General features: G+C 31.0%; 2 protein-coding genes across 2 annotated transcripts; both read left to right on the forward strand.

Annotated features, from left to right (window-relative positions):
* The first annotated feature begins 926 nt into the window (after positions 1–926).
* LOC108684193 (transmembrane protein 70 homolog, mitochondrial) lies at positions 927–2,504 on the forward strand. The gene is made up of 3 exons (XM_018188360.1): positions 927–1,153; positions 1,840–2,211; positions 2,283–2,504. The coding sequence occupies exons 1-3, from the start codon at positions 1,046–1,048 to the stop codon at positions 2,502–2,504; spliced, it is 702 nt and encodes a 233-aa protein (XP_018043849.1). The 5' UTR covers positions 927–1,045.
* A 1,451-nt stretch (positions 2,505–3,955) lies between these two features.
* Positions 3,956–26,188, forward strand: LOC108684196 (valine--tRNA ligase). Its single transcript, XM_018188362.1, has 18 exons — positions 3,956–4,296; positions 10,320–10,490; positions 10,585–10,712; positions 10,846–11,010; positions 16,142–16,343; positions 16,435–16,723; positions 16,840–16,964; positions 19,684–19,829; positions 19,905–20,112; positions 20,199–20,369; positions 20,494–20,615; positions 20,720–20,828; positions 23,548–23,817; positions 23,899–24,234; positions 24,371–24,526; positions 24,609–24,812; positions 24,907–25,182; positions 25,882–26,188. Exons 1-18 carry the CDS (start codon positions 4,129–4,131, stop codon positions 26,095–26,097), a joined length of 3,462 nt encoding a protein of 1,153 aa, XP_018043851.1. The 5' UTR covers positions 3,956–4,128; the 3' UTR covers positions 26,098–26,188.

Raw genomic sequence — 26,188 nt, forward strand, 5'->3', positions numbered from 1 at the left:
TCTATGGGAAAGATCTCTTGTAATACGATATACGCCAATTACGCTTTCGAATTCAGTTCTGCTCCGTGGGACATAAAAAGTTTGTATCGCATACTCCAACATACTCCATGTTCCTACTAGAAATCTTTTAATCAGAGACTGGCCATCAAATTTCTTTTAGCGAAAAAGGAGTATAAGGGTATATCCACACAAATTTGTATAGCCGCATAAACGTATGCATAAAAAAATTATCCAATCGCATTTCTCTTAAAGACGCATGAAAATGTGATTGGATAATTAATAATTAATAATTTTATTTATGTACGTTTATACGACTATGCAAGTTTGTATGGATATCCATCTCACTCCTTCACCAATAATGGTATGCATGCATAATATATACACACCGCTATTGGTGGAGGAATGAGATGGCCTATACTTCTTTCTCGTTCAGAGAAATTTGACGAAATCTTAATATTTCTGATTAAAGGATTTCTAATTCTTACATAGCTCCTACTCACTCTAAAGAGCACGTTTAAGTGTATAGGCGTTACGGTTGGAGGAAATAGGAGCATGCAACGCGAATAAATCTCTGCAACCCATCAGAAAACAGGATTTTGCTTCGTATCATTGATGCGAAATAAAATTCTGCTTTCTGATTGGTTGTACAACGCATGTCGAATCCAGTGTGAATCCAGCATAAGAAAAGACACGCAGCCGAGCGCAATTGATGGAATATTTGCGATTGGACGGACATTATTCCGCCAATTTTGCATTGCGCATACTTTCCGCACCATGGAACTGCGCCATCATGCGGCTTAAATAAGCGCCAACTGTCTTTAATAGTAGATGTGTTCGACTTGCTTACACTCAGCATCTTCGCTTTCTTTCTTTTCAGCGCCAAATATATATCTATCTCATTTTAAATGTAAAAAGTGCAAGCAAGTTGAAAGACCAAGTATATCGTCGATGACCCTGGTTTGATCTCTTTTACTTTGTTTTGATGAACGGTTCGAATTTATTGAAGTGTCATAAAAGTTATAAACTATTATAAATATTATTAAACATGACATTTATGTTACGAGCTTGTGCATATAGTCAAAAGAGACTTAAGAATTTTAATCATTTAAAATGCCGCATTTTGTCTTATGTCATACATGATTACAATTTTGAGGTTAGAATTAAATTTTTGTATTTAAGCAGATTATTATTGAAATAAACTATTGATAAAGAGAAATCCGTTCATCCGAAATTTTGATAAAAATACACTGAATACTCGAAAAATATATAATGCGTTTGCGCGTAAAAATAAAGATTTGATAAGAAAAAAGTGTTGCTGTTTCACGAACCGAAATATTAATTATTAAAGTTGACGACTATTCAGGTTAGGAAATCTGTCACAGCAGTGGTTCACTGCTTTAAAAACAAATTCATTTACAAATTCACTGCTTTAGTAGAAAATTTGTTTTTAAAGTAGAGAATTTTATGTTTTTAAAATAGTGTATTTATGTTTTTAAAACAATAAATCACTGCTTTAAAAATATAAATTCACTACTTTAACAGAGAATTTGTGTTCTTAAAGCAATGAATTTGTGTTTTAAAGCAATGAATTTGTGTTTTTAAAGTAGTGAATTACAAAGATTTCCTAACCTTAGTAGTCATTGATTTTAAAATTAATATCTTGATTTATGAAACAAAGCGACACCTTTTTTTTTACAAATCTTTATTTTTATGCAAAAATGCATTGATTCAGTATATTTTTATCAAAATTTGAGATGAACGGAATCTTCTTAATATTTACTAAATTATTTACAATGATTAAAATGTTTCCATTACATTAAAGAAATTTAAATTTTGTAGAGATATTCTGCAGCACATAATATAAAATTCTTTCATAATATAAATTCTTTCTCTCAAGACTATCAGAAAACTATTGAAAGAACTGAGATTTATTATGGACCTTTAACCAAACAAATTAAATTTCTCAAACTTTTTTCATTATTAACCTCTTCTGGTGGCTTAATGATTCAGCCATTTCTTTACTTGAAAGCTATAGAAAATGGTAATACAGGAGCCATTTTAGGATTATTTGCATGTATTGGATTTTTTGCTATAACTACTCCTTTATTAATACATATGATAACGAAAAAATATGTAACATATTTGTATTATAATGCAAAAGAAGATATATACATTGCAAATACTTACAGTTTGTTCGCTCGAACAAAAAAGGTATTTAAATTTCATATTTATATCTCTATAATATGTTTTTATATTTCATGTAATAATGAATTATATTTCAGCTCACATTTACACCAGAAGATGTAATAGTACCTGATGTAAATGGAATGTTTACAAATTGCATTATAAAGAATATCCCTTTATTTTTAGAACAAAAATTTTTCTATGACCCCAGTCATTATATTCGTATAATGGGATATGATAAACCAATAGATTTTAAATTACATAATGATTTTAATCGAACAGTCACAATACACTGTAAAGAAGATAAAAATAAAAAATAATTACAAAATAGCATTAAGACATACTTTATTTATACCTCAATTTCTTTTTACATATAAATTTTATACATGTATCTTTATAAAGTGCTAATGTAATAAAAGATTACAAAATATTTATATCTTAGTACTAAATATACAATACATAAACTATATATATAGAAAACATAATCGTGCTGCAGCATTTACAAAAGAGTATATAAAAAAAAATGGTCCTGAGCTGAAATTTAAAAAATTAATTCTGTTTCTTGATATGAAAAAGAAAAATAACATTTTTAAAGCCGGAAAGTCTGGGAAAATAATAAAAAATGTGATATGAAATTAGGGTAATAATCCAAAAAAGACTCCTTATCTTCAATTTCAATGAAATTACGTTCTTTCGACGCGTTTTTGCATGAAACAAAAGAATCTGGCAGTTAAATGTTGTGCCTAATCCTGCGAAGCGAAATATTTATCGTTAAAGTTGACAACTATTTAAGTTAGAAAATCTATCATAATCACGAAATACTGCAATGCGAGCATGAGCTGTGGTCACGTTTTCATGACATTCTCATGTTCTAGAAATACTACCTCACACTCCGAATTCCAAATGAATTTTTATTGCCTCTAAAAAGACTTCTCACATCCCACTGTTCTTATGGGTTAGAAATATTTCAAGCGGACACTGACCTAATTTTCACCGAAGATTTAATCAGGATCAGAATATAAGAACCAACTACAGTCGAGTATTCCTCTCTTACAGTCGAACCGCAGAGGAATTGCTCGCCTGTAGTTGGTTGGTTCTAATCCGGATTAAACCCTCGGTAGAAACTCACTGTTTCTTTAGGCAATTTCTAAGCGATTAGGCCCCAAGCGGGTAGGATATATTTTTTTTTGTTCGGGGCGATGTGCAAAACTTTTAGATCGCTACTCTGATTAGAGCACTATAATATAGGTATTCGCATCCGCCATTTTTTGTTCCTTCCCCACTCTTTCAATTTAATTTTCTCTCTTTTCTTAGTTTAGCGGCGGAGAGAGAAGGAGCAAGAGATTGAGGAAAGGAGCAAGAGAGAGAGTGAGAAAAAGATTAAAAATGACGGATGCGAATATTTATAGTGCTTGATCGAAAAATGAGCATATCTTATTCTTCCGCCATATTGCACCATGTGTTGGAGAATACGATCTAATTTTCACCGAGAGTTTAAACCGGATTAGAATGTAAGAACCAATGAAGGCTACGTTCCAAACCTTTCTGAGAAAAATTTTACTCGAAATATATAATACACGTAACATATACTATAGCATATAGAGTAAAATCTTCCTCGAAGAGAAAGTTTTGGAATGTAGCCCAACTACAGTCAAGCATTCCCCTGTCGTTCGATTGTAACAGGAGAATACTCAACTGTAGTTGGTTGGTTCTTACATTCTGATTCGGTTTAAACACTCAGTGGAAACTAGGCCATTGAGTGCGACGCGAATGAATCTCAAGGCTGTGTTAACATCGGCTGGACCACGCTGGAATCTGGATGATTGAATGATACAGTGTAACGAAGTGTGTGTAATTGTCGAGTCTGTTTCGTAAGCCGGTTTGTTTGAATGTAAAAGGAGTAATAGACGTGTATGAACTTTTGTAAAAAAACAAAAGGAGAAAATGATTAATATAAAAGACGATGAGACCACGATTGCGGAAAATGGCTCGCAGAAAACGGCGAAACAATTACAAAAGGAAGCCAAGAAGTTAGCTAAGTTGGAGAAATTTAGGCAAAAGCAAGAAAAGAAGGAGACTGAAAAATTGATAAACGTGAAAGAAAAATCAGAGGTGAGTGTGAAGCATGTTAAATGTTCTGAATTTAACAAAGTAAAGAATTCTATCGAGAGCACGTTGGAGTAAGAGCTATGGTAGAAGCATGTTGGAACATATTGGAACTTATGTTCACTTACGTGAACAAAGTTTTTATCATTTATATAGAATCTAATCATTTATTAGATACTTTCATTGAAATTTATAAGAGAAATTTATAAGAGAATTTCACAATTCTAATGTAAGTTCTTACTTAACTTGTTCTTATTTAATTTGTTAAATGTAAGTTCTTACTAAATACTTAATAATTTACGAATTAAATAACTATTAATTATTGAATCTATTGTATTTGAAGATATAAAAATACAAAAAAAGATCGATATTGTACATATCAGATTATGTAGAATATAATAGTAATTTCAAGAATACAATATTTAATGAATCTTAATATAATTTAAATTAAATATACTATAAAACAGATTTACTTGAATTATAAAATTAATATTTATTCTAAACTTATCTGTATCAATTGGAGAAAGATAGCACAAGAGGGAAGATGTCACTTTATTTATATTTTTGTCATAGAACATATATTGGCCATTCTAACTGCATAAAAGTATATAGTAGAAGTATGTAAACAATGGCGCAATTATCAAAAAATTCATGCCAATTAACATTGAAAAATATTTAACAAAGAAACGAAAAAATAGATCATAAAATATGCTCTTTACAATATTTGATACGCTAAAGTTTGTGCTTCGATGTAAAATGGAACAAATGATATACAGTTTTGATCAGTGTTTCCTGGCAGTCATATGGTTGATATAGATTATAATTTGTAATAATCTTATATGCGTAAAAATTGCAATTGAATATTTGTTTTATACTTGGAGATAAGATGACAAAACACAATTTTTTCTGCTTGAAACTGTCATTAAAACGGTTTTATGAATTAAAATTTTGGATGCTTTATATTCAAAATATTTTAAGTTAATGAAATGCTGTTTAAAACAAATAAAAGTCTGTCTAACTTATTTTCTAAATTATTCTCTTGCATATTTTCTCAATTTATATTTTATCATATCTTTATACGTTTTTATAGCTTAAACTTAATTACAGATTGTAAATAAGTAAAATATGCAAGTTTATATTGATATTGCATTACATTATTTAATTGCTTGTGATATCTTCTCCCATAGGAGATGGCATCTATATATATATATACACTTAATGCCTTTTTCGTTAATTTTCTTTAAATAATTAACTTTGTATTTAATTTTACTGATATATATCACTTAAATTTTTGCGGTATAACAATTTTTTGATCCAGCATTCTTTTTACGGTTCTTTGTTCAGGCAGCATATCTATATTTGATGACTTATTCTTCTCTTTTCTTAAAAAGTTATTTTTTTATTGTAAATTTAACTTGATTGTTCTAATTGATCATGTTTATCCTAATTAGAACTGCAAACATGATCCATAAGTGTTAAAATTGGAACATTCAGGTTTAATTATTTTGAAAATTTATTCGGTTACTCTTTTTAGGGATTTGCTATTCAGTTCATTCGAATTTTTAATGTTTTAAGTTAATATATTTGAAGAATCAAATCTATCCAAATCTGCAAATTTGTCAATATCTCTTTGTTGTCATCACGAATCAATGACCGAATTTCGAGTTGTATAACTATACAGCGTAATTCGTAATCGAGTCATATGCGATATCGGTCACAACTATCACAAATTTAAAGTTTCCTGTCGATTGAGACAGACTATTAAAAAACGCGTCGATACATGTATAATGTAATTGTTTAAATAGAAAAATAAGATGAAACTATAAAAAAGGGGAGTAATCGTCGATAACTTCTTGATGCAGTCTTCTTGACGTTGTCAAAATGATGATCCTGAGTAACCAACAAATTTTAGCCGTCGCTCGTTGTTTGTTAAAAAGTTATTGATAAAAAAAGTTACAAATTTATATTTACACTCCTTATTTATATGATTTGGTGATTTTCCACGCAAAGCGAGATTCATCTCTCCCTTTGCTTAGGGACGCACTTTCTACACGAAACGAATTCCACCCCATCTCTCTCCCTGCCAAGGGAGACATTTGACTTTTTGTGCGGATAGATAGATCTTACTTCGTATAGAACGTCGTACGCCCTTACGAAGAGATTGTGTGGAACTCGCTTTGCGTGTAAAGTTGTATGCCCAGTACACAGGGTGAGTCTGATAAAAAGTTGACGTTCTTTCGAAAATGATTAGAGGTAGGGAGAAGACATCTATTCAAAATTGTAGGATAAGTAGGAGACATCTATTCAAAATTGTAGGATAAGTAACATACTTTGATGATCTTGAAGAATTCTTAATGTTCTTGGTTTTCATACTACTAATAAAAAAATTTGGCTAATATGTCGAATAGGGAAGACAGCTTTAGTGACCTTGACGTTGATATGTCGTCAAAGTCATGAGTCTAAGTGACTTCCACCAGGTTTTAGCCGTCGCTCATTCATTAAAAAGCCATCATTCATTAAAAAGTTATTAACAAAAGAAGTTTGAAAAATGATATCTCTTTTCTATTAGAAATTCTTTAAAGTATAATATACACTAAAATATATTTTACACAACTTTTTATGCGAAGTGACTCTCACCCCATCATCTCTGTGAAGTTGGCACTCATTTTTCAAAAAATTAAATTTTGATCAAAGTTCCGAATGCACCCCGAAGAGTTCTGGAGTTCCTGCCCAAAATTGAGAATAGTTCCGGCGAATTAATATAAAAAAAAAAAATTAAAAAATTTGGGGTGCTAACTTCACAAAACGAAGAACGAAAAATCGCGATATCTTCTAAACTATTAAATCTAGCGCCTAAAATGATAATAACTTTTGATAGAACTCTTGGGGTGCTACACAAAACTGTCTACAGAACTTTAAAAAAATTTTCACCCCTCGGTTAGAAATTTTCGATTCAACGAACGAAAAATCGCGATATTTCTTAAATCGTTGGTCCTAGCGCTTCGAGCGTTAATAACTTTCGTCAGAATTCGCGGGATGCTACTCAGAACTGTCGACAAAATTGCCAGAACTTTAAAAAAATTTTTACCCCTCGGGTGTTAGAAATTTTCGATTCGACGAATGAAAAATCGCGATATTTCTTAAACCGTTGGTCCTAGGCAGGAATTCCAGAACTTTTCGGGACTTTGACCAAAATTTCATTTTTTGAAGTGCCAACTTCACATCCCATCTCTCCTTCTGCTTACGGGCGCATGACTTTCACACGCGAAGTGATTCTTCTCTCCTGCTTAGAGATGCACGACTTTTATGCGAAGCGACTCTCACCTCATCTTCCGTCTGCTTAGGAGCGCACAACTTTTACACAAAGAGACTCTCATCTCACTCCCCTCCTTCCCCTTGTTTAAGGGCACACGACTTCCACACGAAGCGAGTTCCTTCTCGCTTAGTTGCTTTCTCGTCAAGTTGTCTATTCTAAAAACATAAAAATTATGTAAGAAATCATATAAGAAAATATTTTACTTTGTTAAAGCAAAAGAATTTATTTCATGGAACGCAGTTGTGCTCAAAAATTATTTTTATTGATGAACTTTTTTGTTAATAACTTTTTAACGAATAACGAGCGACGACTAAACCTGGTGGAGTTTAGAGTCATGACTTTGATAACATATGTCATATATATCATTGAAGTTGCTTTCCTTATTCAGCATATTTAAAAACATTTTTTTAATGGGAATATTTTTTACTCGTTTTCAAGATGCTTAATGAGCTGAATAATTTTGCATTAAAATATCTTTTCGAAAATTCAACTATTGTCGGGATATAAGCCAAAATATTTACTTTCAAAATATTATCAGTGACAATAGAATTGCATAATAATACAAAGTAATAAATATCCTATATATCAATATATCCTTCCTGTGTATTCTGAAGTATGAGTTTACTAAACACAGTTGGAATCTTTTTTCAGCATACACTTGCCATTTCTAATTTTCGATTCAGTCCACATTTCTGCATTAAAATATATCTAGAATAATATACAATATGCATCGTTTAATAATTTATTTATATTAAAAAAAATCACAAAAGCAAATTCTTACCTCACATAACGTTGAATTATTAGATGGAGTCCAATCTTGTCCTATGTTTCAGCCCAAATTTTTCGTCTTTTTGAGTCGAGGAAAACACATCTTAAAATCCTTTTTCGCAGAATTTGTGCACTAATCTGTTACACAGCCAAGCATTGTAGCTTTAATGTTTCAACAAAGAAATAGGTTAAGTTATAATGATACTACACAAGAAATTCATATTCTTATTTTATTTAAAAAATATCTAATTTCATTGCAATTCGTCACTCACCTCACACTCCTTCTTCTCAATTTGAATGACTCGCCGGCGAACGAATAACTCACCTCTGACACAGAAAACTCGCTCGAAACAGTGTAAATGGCTGTATAAATGATGTACACTGTATGTATACTGATAATACACACGAGTATGCAATTTCTGCTTTTGCCTCAATTTGGCGGACCAATATACCGATCGTTACTCTATTGGCCACTCTTATTATAGGTATTCTAAGTATTCTAGGTTAACTGAGTGCGTCCTTTTCTAAATGAGGACTACCCGTTCTCCTCAAATTTCTGACACTCGGTCTAGAGATACTATGTCTATGCCCATAACCCAATATACTAAAATGAGTTACATTTTTGGAAAGCAGTGCCGCCTACGGAGTGCGCCTACTACTTCCACGCATACAGTTTATAACGCGAAACTATTCTACCCTGACTAAGAGCACACAACTTATCACGCGCGAAGTGATATCCACCGTCCCCTCTGTCTAGAGACGCATGAGGCAATGGGGAAGATGGGATAGATCTTGTTTCGCACGGAAAATCTGATGCTCCTAGACAGATCGAATGCGGAGTAGCTTTTAATATTGTATAAAGCAGAAATAAAACGTCCTTTAGTCCTTAAACTTTTTTATTAATAACTTTTTAACGGATTATGAGCGGCGGCTAAAACTTTTAAAAGGTTACTCAGGGACATGATTTCGATAACATGCTTCAAAGTCACTGGACCAATCTCTTCTGATAAGCATATTTACCAAATAAAGATCAAAAATGAGATTCAAATTAAAATTGGAAAATGAAAGTTAAAATGAAAGTTAATCATATATTATGCCAATTAAAAAAATTCAAAATTGAAACTATTGTATTATAATTACGCATTAAATTAACATAAACGAAAACTACAATTTTTATTCTATCGTAATATTTATTTTACATTATGCGTACTTCTCTTACATTGCGTCTTCTAACATGAATAATTCTTTTAAATGATCACTATGTTTACAATGAAGTTTAGTTCAATTTGATATTATATCTATTAGATCTATCTCTATTAGTTTACAAGATAAAAAGGGATAATCACTTACAGAAACACTCTGTACGTAGGTGCGTGCATACAGAATCTTCAAAAAGTCCGGAAATGCTTAAATATCTCGAAAAAAAAAGCATTTTTCAGAAAAAATATTTCACACAGAAGTTGTAGAATTTAAAAAGATCTGTTTATTAATCACATTCGTTTGGCCCTGGGTGGCATTGCCAAGGTCAGATCAAATTCACATCGATTTTTTTTTTTAATGAAAAGCTCAATTTTTTATTGCATATTTTTGTAATTTATAGCTCGATAGCTTTTCAAAACAATATAGCAATATATTTTTATTAAGGACTTTTTGAGTTACAAGGCTTGAAAGTATCGCCGGCATTAGCATTACTTGTGGTGTCCTGATGATAAATCCTGTCAAATGTTTAAGATCATGATCTTGACATCATATGTCAAAACCAAACTGTTTGGAGATTATTCCTCTTATTTTCATTTTTAGTGTAAAAAATATTAAATTAACTTCTTTTTAACTATTTTCCTTCAATCCAAGATCAATCATTTAGTAACTATGAAAAAGAAATATTGCATACTTGTAAGATAAAAATATTAGAACCTAGTTTATTTATTAATTTAATATGTTTTAGAAGAATGATAAGAAAAAAGATACTACAGCAATTTTGTATAGCATCAATACACCACCTGGAGAAAAAAAGGATATCATATGCCCGATACCGGATACATATAGTCCACGATATGTAGAAGCCGCATGGTATGCTTGGTGGGAAAAGGAAGGTTTTTTTAAACCAGAATATGGCGTTAGTAAATGAGAAATCGAAAAATATAACAATTTGTATAATAACATTAGATTAAAACATACTTATCTGTATACATATTAAAATTTTACTTTAGAGAAAAGATATATTAGAAGAAAATCCAAAAGGAAATTTTATAATGATAATGCCACCACCTAATGTAACTGGTTTCTTACATCTCGGACACGCTTTGACTAATGCTGTAGAAGATGCTATTACTAGATGGTATAAATATTACATAAATTCAAGAAATAATTTGACATTTTTAAAAAGATTAGAACAGCTGTTGTGTGTATATGTGCATGTAAGCGCATATACGTGTGTTACATTTTTAATTGGTCGAGTGCAATTGATTTAGGAACCGTATGAAAGGGCGTACAACACTTTGGAATCCGGGTTGCGATCATGCGGGTATCGCCACTCAAGTAGTCGTAGAGAAAAAGTTGTGGAGAGAAGAAAAGAAATCTCGTCATGATATTGGTAGAGAAGAATTTATTAGGAAAATTTGGCAATGGAAGTATGAGTAAGTGTAAAATTGTAAAGATATCAAACAACTTTCACAATTATACATGTATAAAAAACATAATGTGAAAAATATATAATATACTCATCCACAAAAAAGGTACACTGAGAATTTAGAAAAAATTTATCAAATTTAAAAAATAATTATAATTTGGTAAAAATAAAGAAGGTAAAAAATATAAAATAAAAATATGAATAAAAATGCAAAATGAAGCTTTAATTACTTGAATGGTAGCTTTAAGATACTTGAATGGTACTTATGCTAATTATATTCGATTATTCTTTTTAAAATGGCAGATAACAAAGTGAGAAATACAAAATCGATAATTAAAAACATCGAGATACTATTAAAAACGGATGATTTTATGGAAAAATTCGCGTGACTGTTAAAATTTAAGTGATCCATTTTCACTAACGTTGATTAACTTTAATCTCGGTTTCTAATTATAAAAATTAGACAAATTAGAAAAAGAGTAAGTTGAACCTTGATTAAAGTTAATTTATGTTGGTGGAAATAGCCATAAGAGTAAGAAATTGTATCTTCAAAATGCTTTTTTATCCAGCTTGATCATTTTTTGTTGAATTATTTCAAAGTTAAAATACTACTATTATTAGCTCAAATTATGGTTGTAATTTTTCTTAATATGAACTATATGGAATTTGATTGGTCGAAATTAAACTTTATTGTGTGTGTGTACGTGCGTGTGCATTTGTGTATTAATAGTGAATATGATCTCTTCGTATGCGTATTATCCCATTTATGCGATTAAATTTATTTCTTATTAGTTTTTTAATTGCATTCCATTTATTTTCAAGAACTCTTCGCGCGCACGCATACATAAAATCAATGAAGTTCAATTCCGCCCAGTCAAATTTTGTGCAGTTTATATAGGAAGAATTACAATTATAATTTGAACTTCAAAAATGCCAGAAGGTTTGCCATGTCTTTTTTTATCCATTGCTAATACCCGTATCAGCGATTGGAGATTACGTGTGTTTGTGTTTGCATCTCTTGACTACTTCAAAAAGAAGCTATTGATTAGTAGGTTCCTTTTTAATCAACAGATGCAAACACGAATACAAATACAATCTCTAATAACTAATATGATACCATCATAATGCCAACGTTTCATAAACCTTGCTGTTCACTTATCAAGGCGAAGATTCGAGGAGTATATTTCTTTGGAGGAGCACGCTCTCCGTCCTGAAAAAGTGAACAACAGGGCTCACGAAATGTTGGCATTAGCAGCAATGAAATAAAAAGACTATAATCCATAAATCTTTTGATATCTTTGAAGAAAAAAAATATGTGAAAATCTTAAAAGCAGTATAATTTGAGCTAATGATAACGGTATCTTAAATTTCGAATAACTTAACGAAAAATAATTATATCCACCTCAGTGAAGAAGCATTTTAAGGATAAAAAATTTTATATAATAAACAATAAAAATCTTATTTTAGATCATGTGAAAAACACAATTAATACGAACTAGAAGTTAAATGGCTGCAACAGTCGAATCTGAATCTTTAATGCTTAAATAATTCAATATAAATTATACAGGATGTATAAAAAAAAGTCTGGAAATGATCGAATATCTTGAAAACAACGCATTTTTGAAAAAAATGTTTTAAATCCTACAACAAAAGTTGTAGGATTTAAAAAGATCTATTTACTGATGACATCCATTTAACCTTGGATAGCGTCATCAAGGTCAAGATCAAATCAATTTTTTTTAATGGAACGCTATATTTTTGAGGACAGAATCTAATAGCTGGTATCAAGAGCTTTTCAAAACATTATAGTAAAGTCTTTTTAATACTTTTAAGTACTTTTAAGTACTTTTCGAGTTATAAGGTTTAAAAGTTATCAGTATCGCCGGCATTAGCATTACGCAAGGTGTCCGACCGAAAAGAGGTTTAAAACCTCTTGAATGCTGTTCAAGATCATATCCTGGATTTCTGCATAACATTTATCAAGATCAAAGTTATTAGAGGTTGTATTTTTTCTTTTCATTTTAATGTAAAAATGAATTTTTAGTGCAAAAATGAAAATAAGAGGAATAATCTCTAGTGGCCTTGATCTTGACAATGTTATACATGATCTTGAACAACATTCAAGAAATTTTAGTGGTCGGATACCTTGTGTAATGCCGGCATACTGTAACTTTCAAGCCTTACTTGAAAAGTACGCAATGAAAAATAACTTTATTATAGTGTTTTGAAAAGCTCTTGACCTATTAGATTCTGTCATGAAAAATAGTCTTCCATTAAAAAAAAATCATTGATCTTAACCTGGCTACATCATCCAAGATCAAACCGATGTAATCAATGAATAAATCTTTTCAAACCCTACAATTTTTGTCTGAAATATTTTTTCCAAAAATGCTTTGTTTTCGAGATATTCGATTCAGACATATTCTTATATATAGGAAGGACAATGGCGTGCAAAAGTTTCTGGCCAGTGACATTTTGTACTTTAATTTATAAAAAAAAAGTATGATAAAATTTTAATCATTATTAAGTGCTAGTACAAGATGTGAGTAATAATGTAATGAAAATATATTTATGTTCATGAAAATATTATGATAATAATATGATTAATTTAATTCCTGCCGTTCGCTATTAGAGGGTGTCGGATCCAATGCTGGTGAGTTTCGACAATGAAGTCGCATGTTTTTTGTAGTTTAGATATTGCTGAAGTAATTCAATCCTCATAGGTTAGATTTCTCGACATCAAAGAGATTTTCCAATCAATTGAAAATGAATCACGATAAGCTGTTTTTTCGATATGTACTTCTTCATTACTTTAACCTCAAGAAAACCGCAGCTGAACTGCATCGTTTATTATCTGAAGTGTATGAAACTCCATCGAAAAGAACATGTAGAATTTGGTTTGAACGCTTTCAAACGATGATTTTTCGAAATGTGAAAGACAAAGAACGTCCCTTGCTTTGCATTTGGTGGAATCAGGGGGGATGTGCTATATGAGTTTTTGCATTCGAATAAAACCATTATAGCTGATCGCTACTAACAATAATTATGCCGATTGAGTTGATGAAAAAAAAATTGCGTAACCAACAATCGATGCAAAGTCATTTTTTGCATGATAACGCATGTTGCGAAAAGCATGAAACAGATACTTCTAGAACTTGAATGGGAAATCCTCCCATATCCAGCGTACTCTCCAAACTTCATTTTATTGGATCTAGACTTGATATCATCGAATTATCATCTTTCCCGATCGACACGCCCTTACGGACACACACATTTCTTCAGTTATGAAGAAGTTCAAAAATGGATGGATGAATGAATCGAAAGACCACATTCTATCATCGTGGGATTACCTTGTTGACTGAAAAGATAGGAAAACGTAATAGAAAATGAAGGAAATTATTTTGATTATGGTATTCATTCATCTTGTGAAACAAATCAATTTTGAAACGAAAAAATGACAGGAATTAAGTTAACCATCTAATATTTATTATTATAATTTTCATATTTATATGTGCAAAAGTATCTGGCTATTTATATTACGAGAAAAATTATTAGTCCATACATTCTATAATGCACTTTAATTAGTTTAAACTATGTTTCGATATCATTTTATGGCCACACTTTGTAGCGACAACAGCGACACAATTGTTGTGGCAATCGATTCAATTAGTCGATTAATATAAACAAGCAGATGAAATTTTATTCCATTCTTCTTTCAAAGATTGCAATAATGCAACTTTATTTGAATGTGTATTTTTGAACTTCTAGCTGTTTCCTTAAATATTTTATCGGGTTCAAGGTCCGATGATTGAGATGGTCAGCTTAAAACTTTCACATTTGTATCAGAAAATCATTCTTTAACAACTTTGTGTATTTAGGATCATTATCTTGCTGAAATATCGAATTCTGTGGTATTGTTTTTTCAACATATGTTAAATATATGTATAAATATTGTTCTAAAATGTTCTTCTATTCTCTTTTATTGATCTCTGCAAATGGACCGACTTCTTCTGCAGAGAAAATTCTCCAAATCACACTTTCTCTACCACCTTCCTTGCTTTACAGTAGGAATTTGATCGAATCATTTCTGGTATCAATCGTAGATGCTGTCTATCACTTCCAAAAAGATTAAATTGAGATTCGATAGAGAAAGCTACTCTTTTCCAATCTTCGACTGTCCAATTTTGGTGATCTTTAGCAAACTATAATCGGGCCTTCTTATTCTTTTTACTAATTAATAACTTTTTAGTACCTATAAGGTTGAAAAGTCCTACATCGTGTGGTCTTCGTATCACAGTATTAATCGCTAACATCGGCAAGGTTTTTCATCATATAATTCGCGTTCAATTTTGGCAGCAGTTGATTTTTCTTGATATTCGCAGTTGATTTGCGTTTAATGACACGATCTATTGTACTTTTTTATGTTTTTCATGGCCTTTCATTATGCGGACGATTTTTTAATCCACATCTAGCACGATACTTATCTATAATATCATTTATGGTTGGTTTATTTATTGATAATAATGAAGCGATCTCACAAGAAAACTTTCTTCTTTCGTCTATTGAAAACTTAATTATTTTGATTATCAATTTTACATTTTCTAGCTCATTTAATCATTTGAAATGAATAGCCAAATATAAAACCTAATCTAATGTATTTTTCTTTCCTGTTTCTTTTTTATTTCATGCCTTTTTCCTTCTTTGTGACCGTTTTATCGATTTTGTGTTTTTTTATGTGTTTCTGTCTCTCCCAAAGTGCATCAACTTTTATCTCGGTTGACAGAAAACAAAAACTGGGCAAGAAGGTAAGAAATAAACAATGATAAAAAGCAAAAAACAGGAAATAAGAAATATCGTAGATATTTATAGATAGATTTATAGATTAGATTTATACGATATTTATATGATAGATAAATGGATATTTATAGATAGATCGTAGATACAATAGTATTAAACTTAATTGCCATTCAAGTATTCAGTGGATACTTAAAGATGCTTCATTTTATATATCTTAATTCATATTTTTATTTTTATATCTAGTTATTATTCAAAATTTGATAAATCTTTCTTAATTTTTCAGTGTATTGCTTTTGCGACTCAGTGTAATTAAGATACCTATTTGAAACATTTTTATTTAGAAAAGGCGATAGAATTTATTCACAGTTGAGAAAGATAGGTGGTTCCTTCGATTGGAGCCGTGCTTGTTTTACAATGGATTCTAAATTATGTAAAGCCGTAACAGAAGCATTTGTGCGTTTGCACGATGAAGGTATTATTTATCGCAGCAATCGTTTAGTTAATTGGTCTTGTGCTTTAAAAAGTGCAATTTCAGATATTGAAGTGAGTACATAGATTCTTTAACAAATGTATATTTTACAAAGAATTGTGAATTAAATTTGAAAATTTTTAAAAACATGTTTATTGAAAAAAGGTCGATAAAGTGGAATTAAACGGGCGGACTCTTTTTTCTATACCTGGCTACGAAAAGAAAGTAGAATTTGGGATTTTGGTGTCTTTTGTTTATGAGCTCCTTAATTCAGAAGATAAAATAACTGTGGCCACTACCCGTATTGAAACCATGTTAGGAGACACCGCTATTGCGGTGCATCCAAAAGACAGTAGATATATTCGATATATTGGAAAATATGTACAGCATCCGTTTTGTGACAGACATATACCTATTATAGCAGACGAATTTGTCGACATGGAATTTGGCACAGGTATAGCTCAATCATAAAATTTTGAATCATAAATAAAATACTGAAAGTAAATCTATCATAAAAGTAAAATTATAGTGAAAGTAGACTAGATCAAGAATAACTCATTTATTTTGCAGGTGCTGTAAAGATTACGCCAGCTCATGATCCGAATGACTATGAAGTTGGAAAGAGGCACAATTTGCCATTCATCAATATTTTTGATGATGAAGGAAAGATTATTGGAGATTATGGAAAATTCACGGTATTACACACACACACACACACACACACACACACACACACACACACACACACACACACACACACACACACATTTTTAAATATATAAATATGATGATAGAGAACTTTTTCGAGATTTTATGAACGTTGAAATAAATATTTACAGAGTGTCTTAAAAATCAGGACATCTGAATATCTCAGAAAACATAAGTTTTACAGAAAAATATTTCAGACAAAAATTAGAGTTCAAAAAGATCTAGTTACTGATCTTATCAGTTTGACCTTAGTGTCGCCAAAGTCAGATCAAGATCACATCGACTTTTTAAAATGAATACCTTATTTTTGATTCCAGAATGTAATAACTGGTACAGCTTTCCAACATGCTATAAAAAATATTTTTTATTTTTTGAGTTACGATGCTTGAAACCAGAATTAGCATTATGCAAGGTGTCCGATCGGTGACTAAAATCTTTTGAAAGTTATTGGGAGTACAAATTAGTCAGTCCGTTCAAAAATGCATTTATTTCAAAACAAAATGAATGAATAGATCAATTAAAGTATTGTCCATCACTGCCTACTACTTTTTCTCATCTCTCAAGCAATTTTCGAATTCCATCTCGAAAAAATGACTCGTCTTTGGAGGCGATCCAATTTTGGAACTAATTTTCGATTTCTGTGAAAAAAGTGAATCGGTGACTTGCTGCATTCGGAACAATCAGTAATCAGAAGGAGCAATGTCCGGAGAATACGGCGGATGCGGTAAAACATCCCATTTCCAAAGCGTTTCCAAATATTTTTTTACGACTTTAGCGACATGAGGCCGAGCGTTGTCATGAAGAAGAATAACTTTATCATGTCTTTGTTCGTATTCCGTTTTTCTCGCAATGCACGACTCAGACGAATCAATTGTAGCCGATACCAATCGCCCGTAATGGAATCGCCATATTTTAACAGCTCATAGTAAACAAGACCCTTTTGGTCCCATCAGATACAGAGCATGATCTTCGAACCATGAATGTTCGGCCGTAGTGTTGATGTTGAGGTTAATGGCAACGATTGATCGGGCTTAGCGTAGTATTTTTTCTTCTTGAGGTCGTAGAATATCCACTTTTCATCTCCAGTCACAATCCGATGCAAAAAATCTTTTCTCTGTCTTTGAGCTATTCGCAAGTGAAAAATCACCTTTCAACGTCTCTCGGTTTCAATTCATAAGACATCCAATTTCCTTGTTTTTGAATCATTCCCATGGCTCTCAATCGTACAGAAACGGCTTGTTGAGTTACCCCCAATGATTCAATGATGCAAGCTCCTCTTGCCTTTGACTCTGATCTTCGAGTAATGCCTCTAATTCTTTGTCTTCGAATTTTTTTGGCTGTCCAGAGCGAGGCTTGTCTTCAATGCTGAGATCTCCATCCTTGAAACGTCAAAACCATTCCCTACATGATTTATCAGTTGGAGCAATATCACCATAAAATTTCGACAAGCATTCGATGAGCTTCAGCCGCACTTTTCTTCCAATTAAAGCAGAAAATCAAAACCTCCCGCAAATACTGCTTGATTAATACAAAATTCGACGAAATTTTCAAACACAGTAAAAATCAAGGTTTTTGTATGAAACTCAAAGCGATATAAACTGAATATTATTAGCAGATGTTTAACCTCTCTGAAACCGTTAATATCAGCTGTCATTATGAACCATTCATAACAGCCATCTTTAGGGAAACGGACCAAACTAATTTGTACTCCCAATATTCAGGATCATGCTTGGATATCATTTATCAAAGCCATTGGAAGTTGTCTTATTTTCATTTTTACGTAAAAATAAATTTTTAGTATAAAAATAAAAATAAGAAAAATAATCTCCAATGGCCTTGATCTTGACAAATGTTATTCCAGGACATGATCTTGAACAACATTCAAGAAGTTTTAGCCGTTAGTTGGTCATCTTGCATAATGCTAATGCCGGCGGTACTGTAACTTTCGAGCCTAATAATTCGAAAAGTGCTCAATAAAAAATAACTTTATTATAGTGTTTTAGAAAGCTCTTGACATTACCTGTTAGATTTTCAATCAAAAGTAGGATGTTCCATTTTAAAAAAATCAACTTGACCTGACTTTGGTGACGCCAAGATCAAACTAATAAGATTACTATATAGATCTTTTTGAATCTTACAACTTTTGTCTGAAACACTTTTCTGTAAAACTTATATTTTCCGAGATATTCAGATATCTTTTTGGGACATCTTACATCGAGGGAATAACCACTAATTGAAATATTATCCCATAGATTACATAATTACATCTGATTACAAATAATTTTTTTCACTATATATGAAGTAATTTGGTAAAATATACGATTTTATTTAATATTATACAATGATTTCTCATGATTGCATATGCAATTGTCGGATTATGCATAGAGATTTCATATGAATTTTATAATAATCTCGAAGACTCTGTCCTACAACCGTAATTCATCCCACAGAGCTACAGATCCCACAGAGTAGACAGATAGAACGGATTAAACTGAGACAAAAAGTCCTCTACCATTTTACAATTTTCGCAATAGTTAACGAAATGTTAATCTCTAAAGATTAACCAAATACATCTGTCCAACCTACTTTAGTTAATTATTGTGAAAATCGTAAAATGGTAGCTGACTTTCCGTCTCAATTTAGTCCGCTCTACGAGCTTTGTCGAATGAATTATGAGACACTCTGTATAATAGATTTGTTAATTAGGGAATGAAAAGATTTGAAGCCAGAGTGGCTATCATTAAAGAGATGACAAAAAGAAATTTGTTAATCGATGTAAAGGATAATCCAATGGTAATACCTATATGTAGCCGATCGAAAGATGTCGTCGAACCTCTCATAAAACCACAATGGTAAACGAATCCAATGTGCACTATATTTGTTAAGCTTTTTTTAAAGAAATTTATTTAATTTCTTTTCGTATTTAGGTATGTTAAGTGCGACGAAATGGCTGCACAAGCTAGGAAAGCGGTAAACACGGGTGCTCTGAAAATAATTCCAGAACAATTTAAGAAAACTTGGTATATCTGGATGGACGGTATTAGAGACTGGTGTATTTCGCGTCAGCTCTGGTGGGGCCATCGAATTCCTGCTTATGCAATTAAATTTATCAATTCTTATGAGAACATAAAAAAGGTAATTTTCAGAAAATATGATTTTTTTGCGCAGAATGATTTTTAAGCAGATTTCGTACATAACGAGTAAAAAATGGTTTTATATAGATAGATGAATATTGGGTAAGTGCGCATTCTGAGGCTGAGGCTAGAGAGAAAGCGGCTAAGAAATTAAATGTTAATATGAACGATATTATTGCGGAGCAAGATTCCGATGTATTAGACACTTGGTTCTCTTCTGCTCTTTTTCCATTTTCCATTTTTGGCTGGCCAGATAAAGTATGTATGTCATAAAAAATATAGTAAATTGAGAAAAATTATTAAATCAAATTATTAATCAAAATTATTAAATTTATGAAATTAAAAATAAAAAACAACTTCTAAAATCAAATGTATTTTTCAGACCCCTGAACTCAAAGCATTTTATCCGACTACACTGTTAGAAACTGGCCATGATATACTCTTTTTTTGGGTTGCTAGGATGGTCTTTATGGGCCAAAAATTATTAGGACAATTACCTTTTAAGTATGTGTATTATAAATGCATTTAATATCCTTACTTTTATGCATAAAGAAATGAAATATATATTTTGGAATATACATTTCACATAAAATATTTTTCTCTTATAGGGAAGTATATTTGCATGCGATGGTGAGAGATGCGCATGGAAGAAAAATGAGTAAATCCTTGGGAAATGTAATAGATCCTATGGATGTGATTAAAGGAATATCTTTAGAAGTGAATATATGAATATATAATTTGATATTTTTTATCTACTCTCGGCCAAAAGTTTGTGATCATTATATAAAGGTTGTTCTGTTTTAATCCATTCAAATATCTCAGGAACAATGTGTTAAATCGAAAAATATTTGGACAAAAATTTTTTGGCTTCGAAGAGCACATAAGATGATTCTATTGGTTTGACTTTGGATAGCATTGTCGAGATCAAGGCAAGATTGATCACTTTGAATTTTTTTAAATGGAATTTTGTATATATGTATAATTAAAACTGTCTATTACATAAAATATTAGATGTACAAATTAATTCGGTGCTTTTTTTTTTTATAAAATTCAAAGTTATTTACACAAAGTACACATTTAATATTCAAAATAATCTCCATTATTTTCAATGACTATATCATCTTTTGGGCAACTGATGAATGTCCTCGCGGAAGAAACTTGGTGGTTTTGACTCGATAAAGTCATCGATGCTTTTTCCTTAACTATTTTAAGGCTCTTGAGTAGTCACTTTAGCCATATTAAATCGTGACGTCATAAGCGAGAAATGACACATTGATTTTTTTTGCATACCATTTATAAATAAAGAGAATTTGGATGAAACGAAATGAAGATCGCTTTAAAATACTAAAATGGACGAAAACTCTCCAGCTCCTCTGAGCTGGTCAGTAAAGAATCGAAAAAGGATCGTGAAGTGAAAATAGGCTCATGCGCATTGAATAAAAACGAACGCACTTTACGTGCCTTTTATGACTACTTACTGACTATCAAAGGATAAGTTTTCATTTTTACACGTGTTTTAAAGCGATCTCATCATTTTATTTCATTCAAATTTTCTTTACTTACAAACAGCATGCAAAAAAAATCAATGTGTCGCTTATGACAATTTCTTGCTTATGACGTCACGATTCAATATGGTTGGAGTGAATATTCAGAGCCTTAAAGTGCTCATCATTCAGGTGATGTTGAAGCGACTGAAATAGGTAATAACCGATGGAACGAGATCTGATGAATGAGTCGTATGAGGGAGAACTTCCTAGCCCAATAACATCCTAGTCCCCTTTGCATATATAGTCAAACATTATCATGCTGCAAAATCACTTGTCTGTTTCCACTATCAGTAGAAGACTTGTTTTGCTCTAATGCATCGTTCAAACAGATAAATTGTTGTTGATAGTACTTCGCAGTAACAGTCTGGCCAGAATTCAGTAACTCGTAATGCACTATACCCTTCATATCCTACCAGATACTCAGCAAACTTTTTTTGCATGGATGTTAGGCTTTTGGAGTTGATGTCAACAGTTCGTTGGGATTTACTCACGATTTTCTACGTTTAGGATTGCATAACACCCATTTCTCATCAATAATGATTTTGTACAGAAATTGTTTTAAATCAGGTCAGTAAAGACATTGCCATATCGAATCTTCGCTCCTTGTTTTCCAGACTCAGGTTATGCAGAACCCACCTATCCTCAATTGACCGAGTTGATGTAGACGATGCATTGTTGGTAACTCTGAGGTATATCTGTAATGCAAGTTCCTATTGAGTTTGAGAAGTTTTCAGTCAATAGTTGTTTGAGTTCCTCGTCGTCGAATTTTTGTGGTTAACCCGGATGTTGTCGATCCGAAAGATCAAAATCTCCATTACGAAATCTTTGATACTACTTTTTACAGCATCTTTATTCAGAGCGGTGCAAATCATTTCCGCTTCAACAGCATTTAAAAAAAATTGAAATGCGAAAAGAATGCAGTGCCTCAATTGCTCATCAACCGCCATCGTGTGTACTATTGTGAAGTTATATTGTTTGCTTCACCAACATACAGACACAAAACACACAACAAATATTTGAGAATTAGTGGTACACATTTACAAACTACAAAATGATAGAAAACTGTTTTAAAATGGAGCTATAATAAGTCATGAAATGTAAAGATATCAAATTAATTTGTACATGTAATAAAATCAATCTGATATATTACAATTTATATAAATATATAATACATTTTTATTATTTTTTAATGAAATAAAAAAATAATATAAATATTTTTGAAAGTTCTATAAAAAATATTTTTCTAAAAGTACTAAAGGATATTAGACATTTTTTCACTTTAAAATAGTCATCCTGGCGATAACGATGATAATAATAAATATTCCATAAATGAGTGTTTAATTATCTGTAATACTAATATCTAATTTCATGAAATTTCATTACAATCAAAAAAGTAATTAAAAATAATAACATTAAATTAAAATTAAATTTATAAAGATATTGATATTTTCATTTATACAATATGTTTTTCAAATTATTACAATAATTACTTAAAAAATCGATTTCTTCGAAACTATGAGCTAATGGCTGAAACGGCCGGACACATCATTTTTTTTTTGCTCAAGAACAGCCTAAAAAACGCATAAAAATCCGCGATTCCATCACCTAGTATTCCCCTTACATTTAGTGAAGAATTAAAAACAAGAACCAATCATATAAAGAATCACTGATTAATTTTCTCTGCTGAACGCAACCGATATTAATTATAAATATAATGTCTAATTTACTTTCAAATAAAAATTAGTAAGACATGAACTTTTAAGTTACTTTTATTTCACTGAAATATTTTTAAATTTTATACTTAGTATAAATTTTATATTTGATCTCAAACTTTTGGCCAGCAACGTATATTCCGTAATATTTTTAAATAAACAAATTTCTTTTTTTAGGATCTTCAAAAACAATTGTTAGATTCGAACTTGGATCCAAAAGAACTAGAACAAGCTCGAGAATGTCAAAAGCGTGATTATCCGCAAGGTATTCCTGAATGTGGAACGGATGCTCTGCGATTCGCGCTTTGTGCTTACACTACCCAAGGACGAGATATAAATCTTGATATACTTCGTGTACAAGGATACAGATTTTTCTGCAATAAAATATGGAACGCTACAAAATTTGCACTTGTTTATCTTGAATTTAAATACAACGCAAATGATAGGGTAAATTTTAATATTGTGAAATCACCCATGTTCTGCTTATAAAGTATTAAATATATATAATTATGAATTATTTTATACTAGAAATTGAATAATAATTGTATTGATGTGATGAGAAATGACAAGTGGTACCAGTGGACTTTGAACGAATCGTGCGTGCAGAAGGCGTTAAATAATTACCTGGCTGATTATTCGTATCTTGATGGTTATACACCTTCGCAACTTGACCTATCGGTTTATCAATCATTGAAAGAATTGAACATTGATTTCGCAAAGCATCTACACATTAAACGTTGGTATAATCATATCGCGACATTTACAGACGAAGAAAAGGCTGTATTTCGTGCGGAACAAAATAAAATAATGCCGAAATTTGCATACATTAATCAGAATCAAATCAATAATGATGATACATTTGAGGTAAAGTCGTACATATTTAATATATAAATAATTTTATATAGAAAGAGGCTTTTATTTAGAAAGAGGCTGCAAAAATTTTGATTTTTTTGTTCATAATTATGTTTATGTATTATATATTAATATATGTTTCTTATAGCTGACTGGGAATGAGACAAATGTAGATTTATGGATGTTATCGCGTGTTAGTTACGCTGCCGCAACTTGCGACGAAGCAATTAAACAGTATGACTTTGCATTAGCTACTACTACCTGTTACAATTTATGGTTATACGATCTGTGTGATATTTATCTGGTAAATATTTTTAATATGATTCGTTATGATATAAGGAAAAAAATTTGTTATAATAATTTATTATAACAATTTGCGTGTCTAGGAATATCTTAAAACAATTTTCCAAAGCGAAGACAACGCCGCTAAGTTAGCAACTCAAAAAGTATTATTTATAACACTGGACGTAGGATTGCGTTTATTGAGCCCATTTATGCCGTTTATAACCGAAGAATTGTATCAACGTTTACCTCGTAAAAAGTTAATATATCCAAGTATATGTGTAAGTCCGTATCCGGATGTTGTTAAGGTGAATAATTATATAACGTATATATTTTATAACGTATATAATAAAACATGCAATTAAAATATCATAATACCGTAATATGTCTGATATATTTCAGTGTTGTTGGAGAAATCAAGAAATTGAAAAGGACATTGATTTTGCGCAAAAAATAATTAAGAATATTCGATCTGCTCGTGCGACTTATAATTTACCTAATAAAACGAAAACCGAAGCGTATATCACGTGTAGTAATCCAGCATTAAAGGAGAAAATTATTCGATATAAATTACTCATAGAAACTCTTGCGTACTCTGCTCTTAGTATGCAAAAACCACCGGTAGGCTGTGCTATTATTACTGTAACTAATAAGATTCAAGTACATCTATTACTACAGGTAATTAACACATCACGTAATATACATATATACAGAGTGTAACTAAAATAAAGTAACGAACTTCAGGCTTCTCACACCAAAACATGAAAAAAAATTCATATGAACATATATCTGCAAATTCACTGTTACTGAGATACAGCTCAAAGTATGGGCAGCCCTGAAGTTATTATTTTAGTTATCTTATTTTAGTTATCTTATTTTAGTTATCTTATTTTAGTTACATCCTGTATACCTTAATTATTATTATTATATATAATCATATATTACACTCGCACGCAAAAAAACCTGGCCACTATTTTTTTCACAAATTTTTAATATTTTCAAATAGCAATAACTCAGTGAAAAATTATTGTATCGAAATTTTTAAAAAAGCATTTTAAAGCTTGAAATCTCTATTTTTCAACTGGTACTTCAAAAAACGGTACTACTAATATTTCATAAAGTTACACGAACATAAATGAAGATGCACAAATTCTCAAAACTTTTTACAAAATTTACGAAATTCCACAACGCTAATTAAAAATTACAAATGGGGTTTACAGCTTTCGAAAGAATGAATCTTTACATTTAATTTGCTTTTTTATAAACCTCTGTATGATTTTTTTTCACCGAATTATTCAACATTGAAGTAAAAAGAGTCGTTTTTTTGCGTATGAATGTATATTTATTATATGAATATAATAAATGTGTATTTCACAGGGTTTGATTGACTCAAAAAAAGAATTGGAAAAATTACAAAAGAAAAAAAGCCAATTAATCGAAATTATACAAAAATTGAAACAGGATTTAGCAATACCTGATTATAATGTAAAGGTGCCTCTTGATGTTCAAAAGAATAACGAGGAAAAATTAGTCAATAATGAAGGCGAATTGCAGCGAATTATCGACGCAATAATGATTTTGCAAACAATATAGAAAATAAATCCATTGAAAGTTTTGTAATCTCTGTATTATTTAATAGTAAATAACTTATTTCATAGAAAATTTAGTTAGAAATATTTCTTTC

This window comes from Atta colombica, unplaced genomic scaffold, assembly GCF_001594045.1.
Source record: "Atta colombica isolate Treedump-2 unplaced genomic scaffold, Acol1.0 scaffold127, whole genome shotgun sequence".
Classification (NCBI taxonomy): Eukaryota; Metazoa; Arthropoda; class Insecta; order Hymenoptera; family Formicidae; genus Atta; species Atta colombica.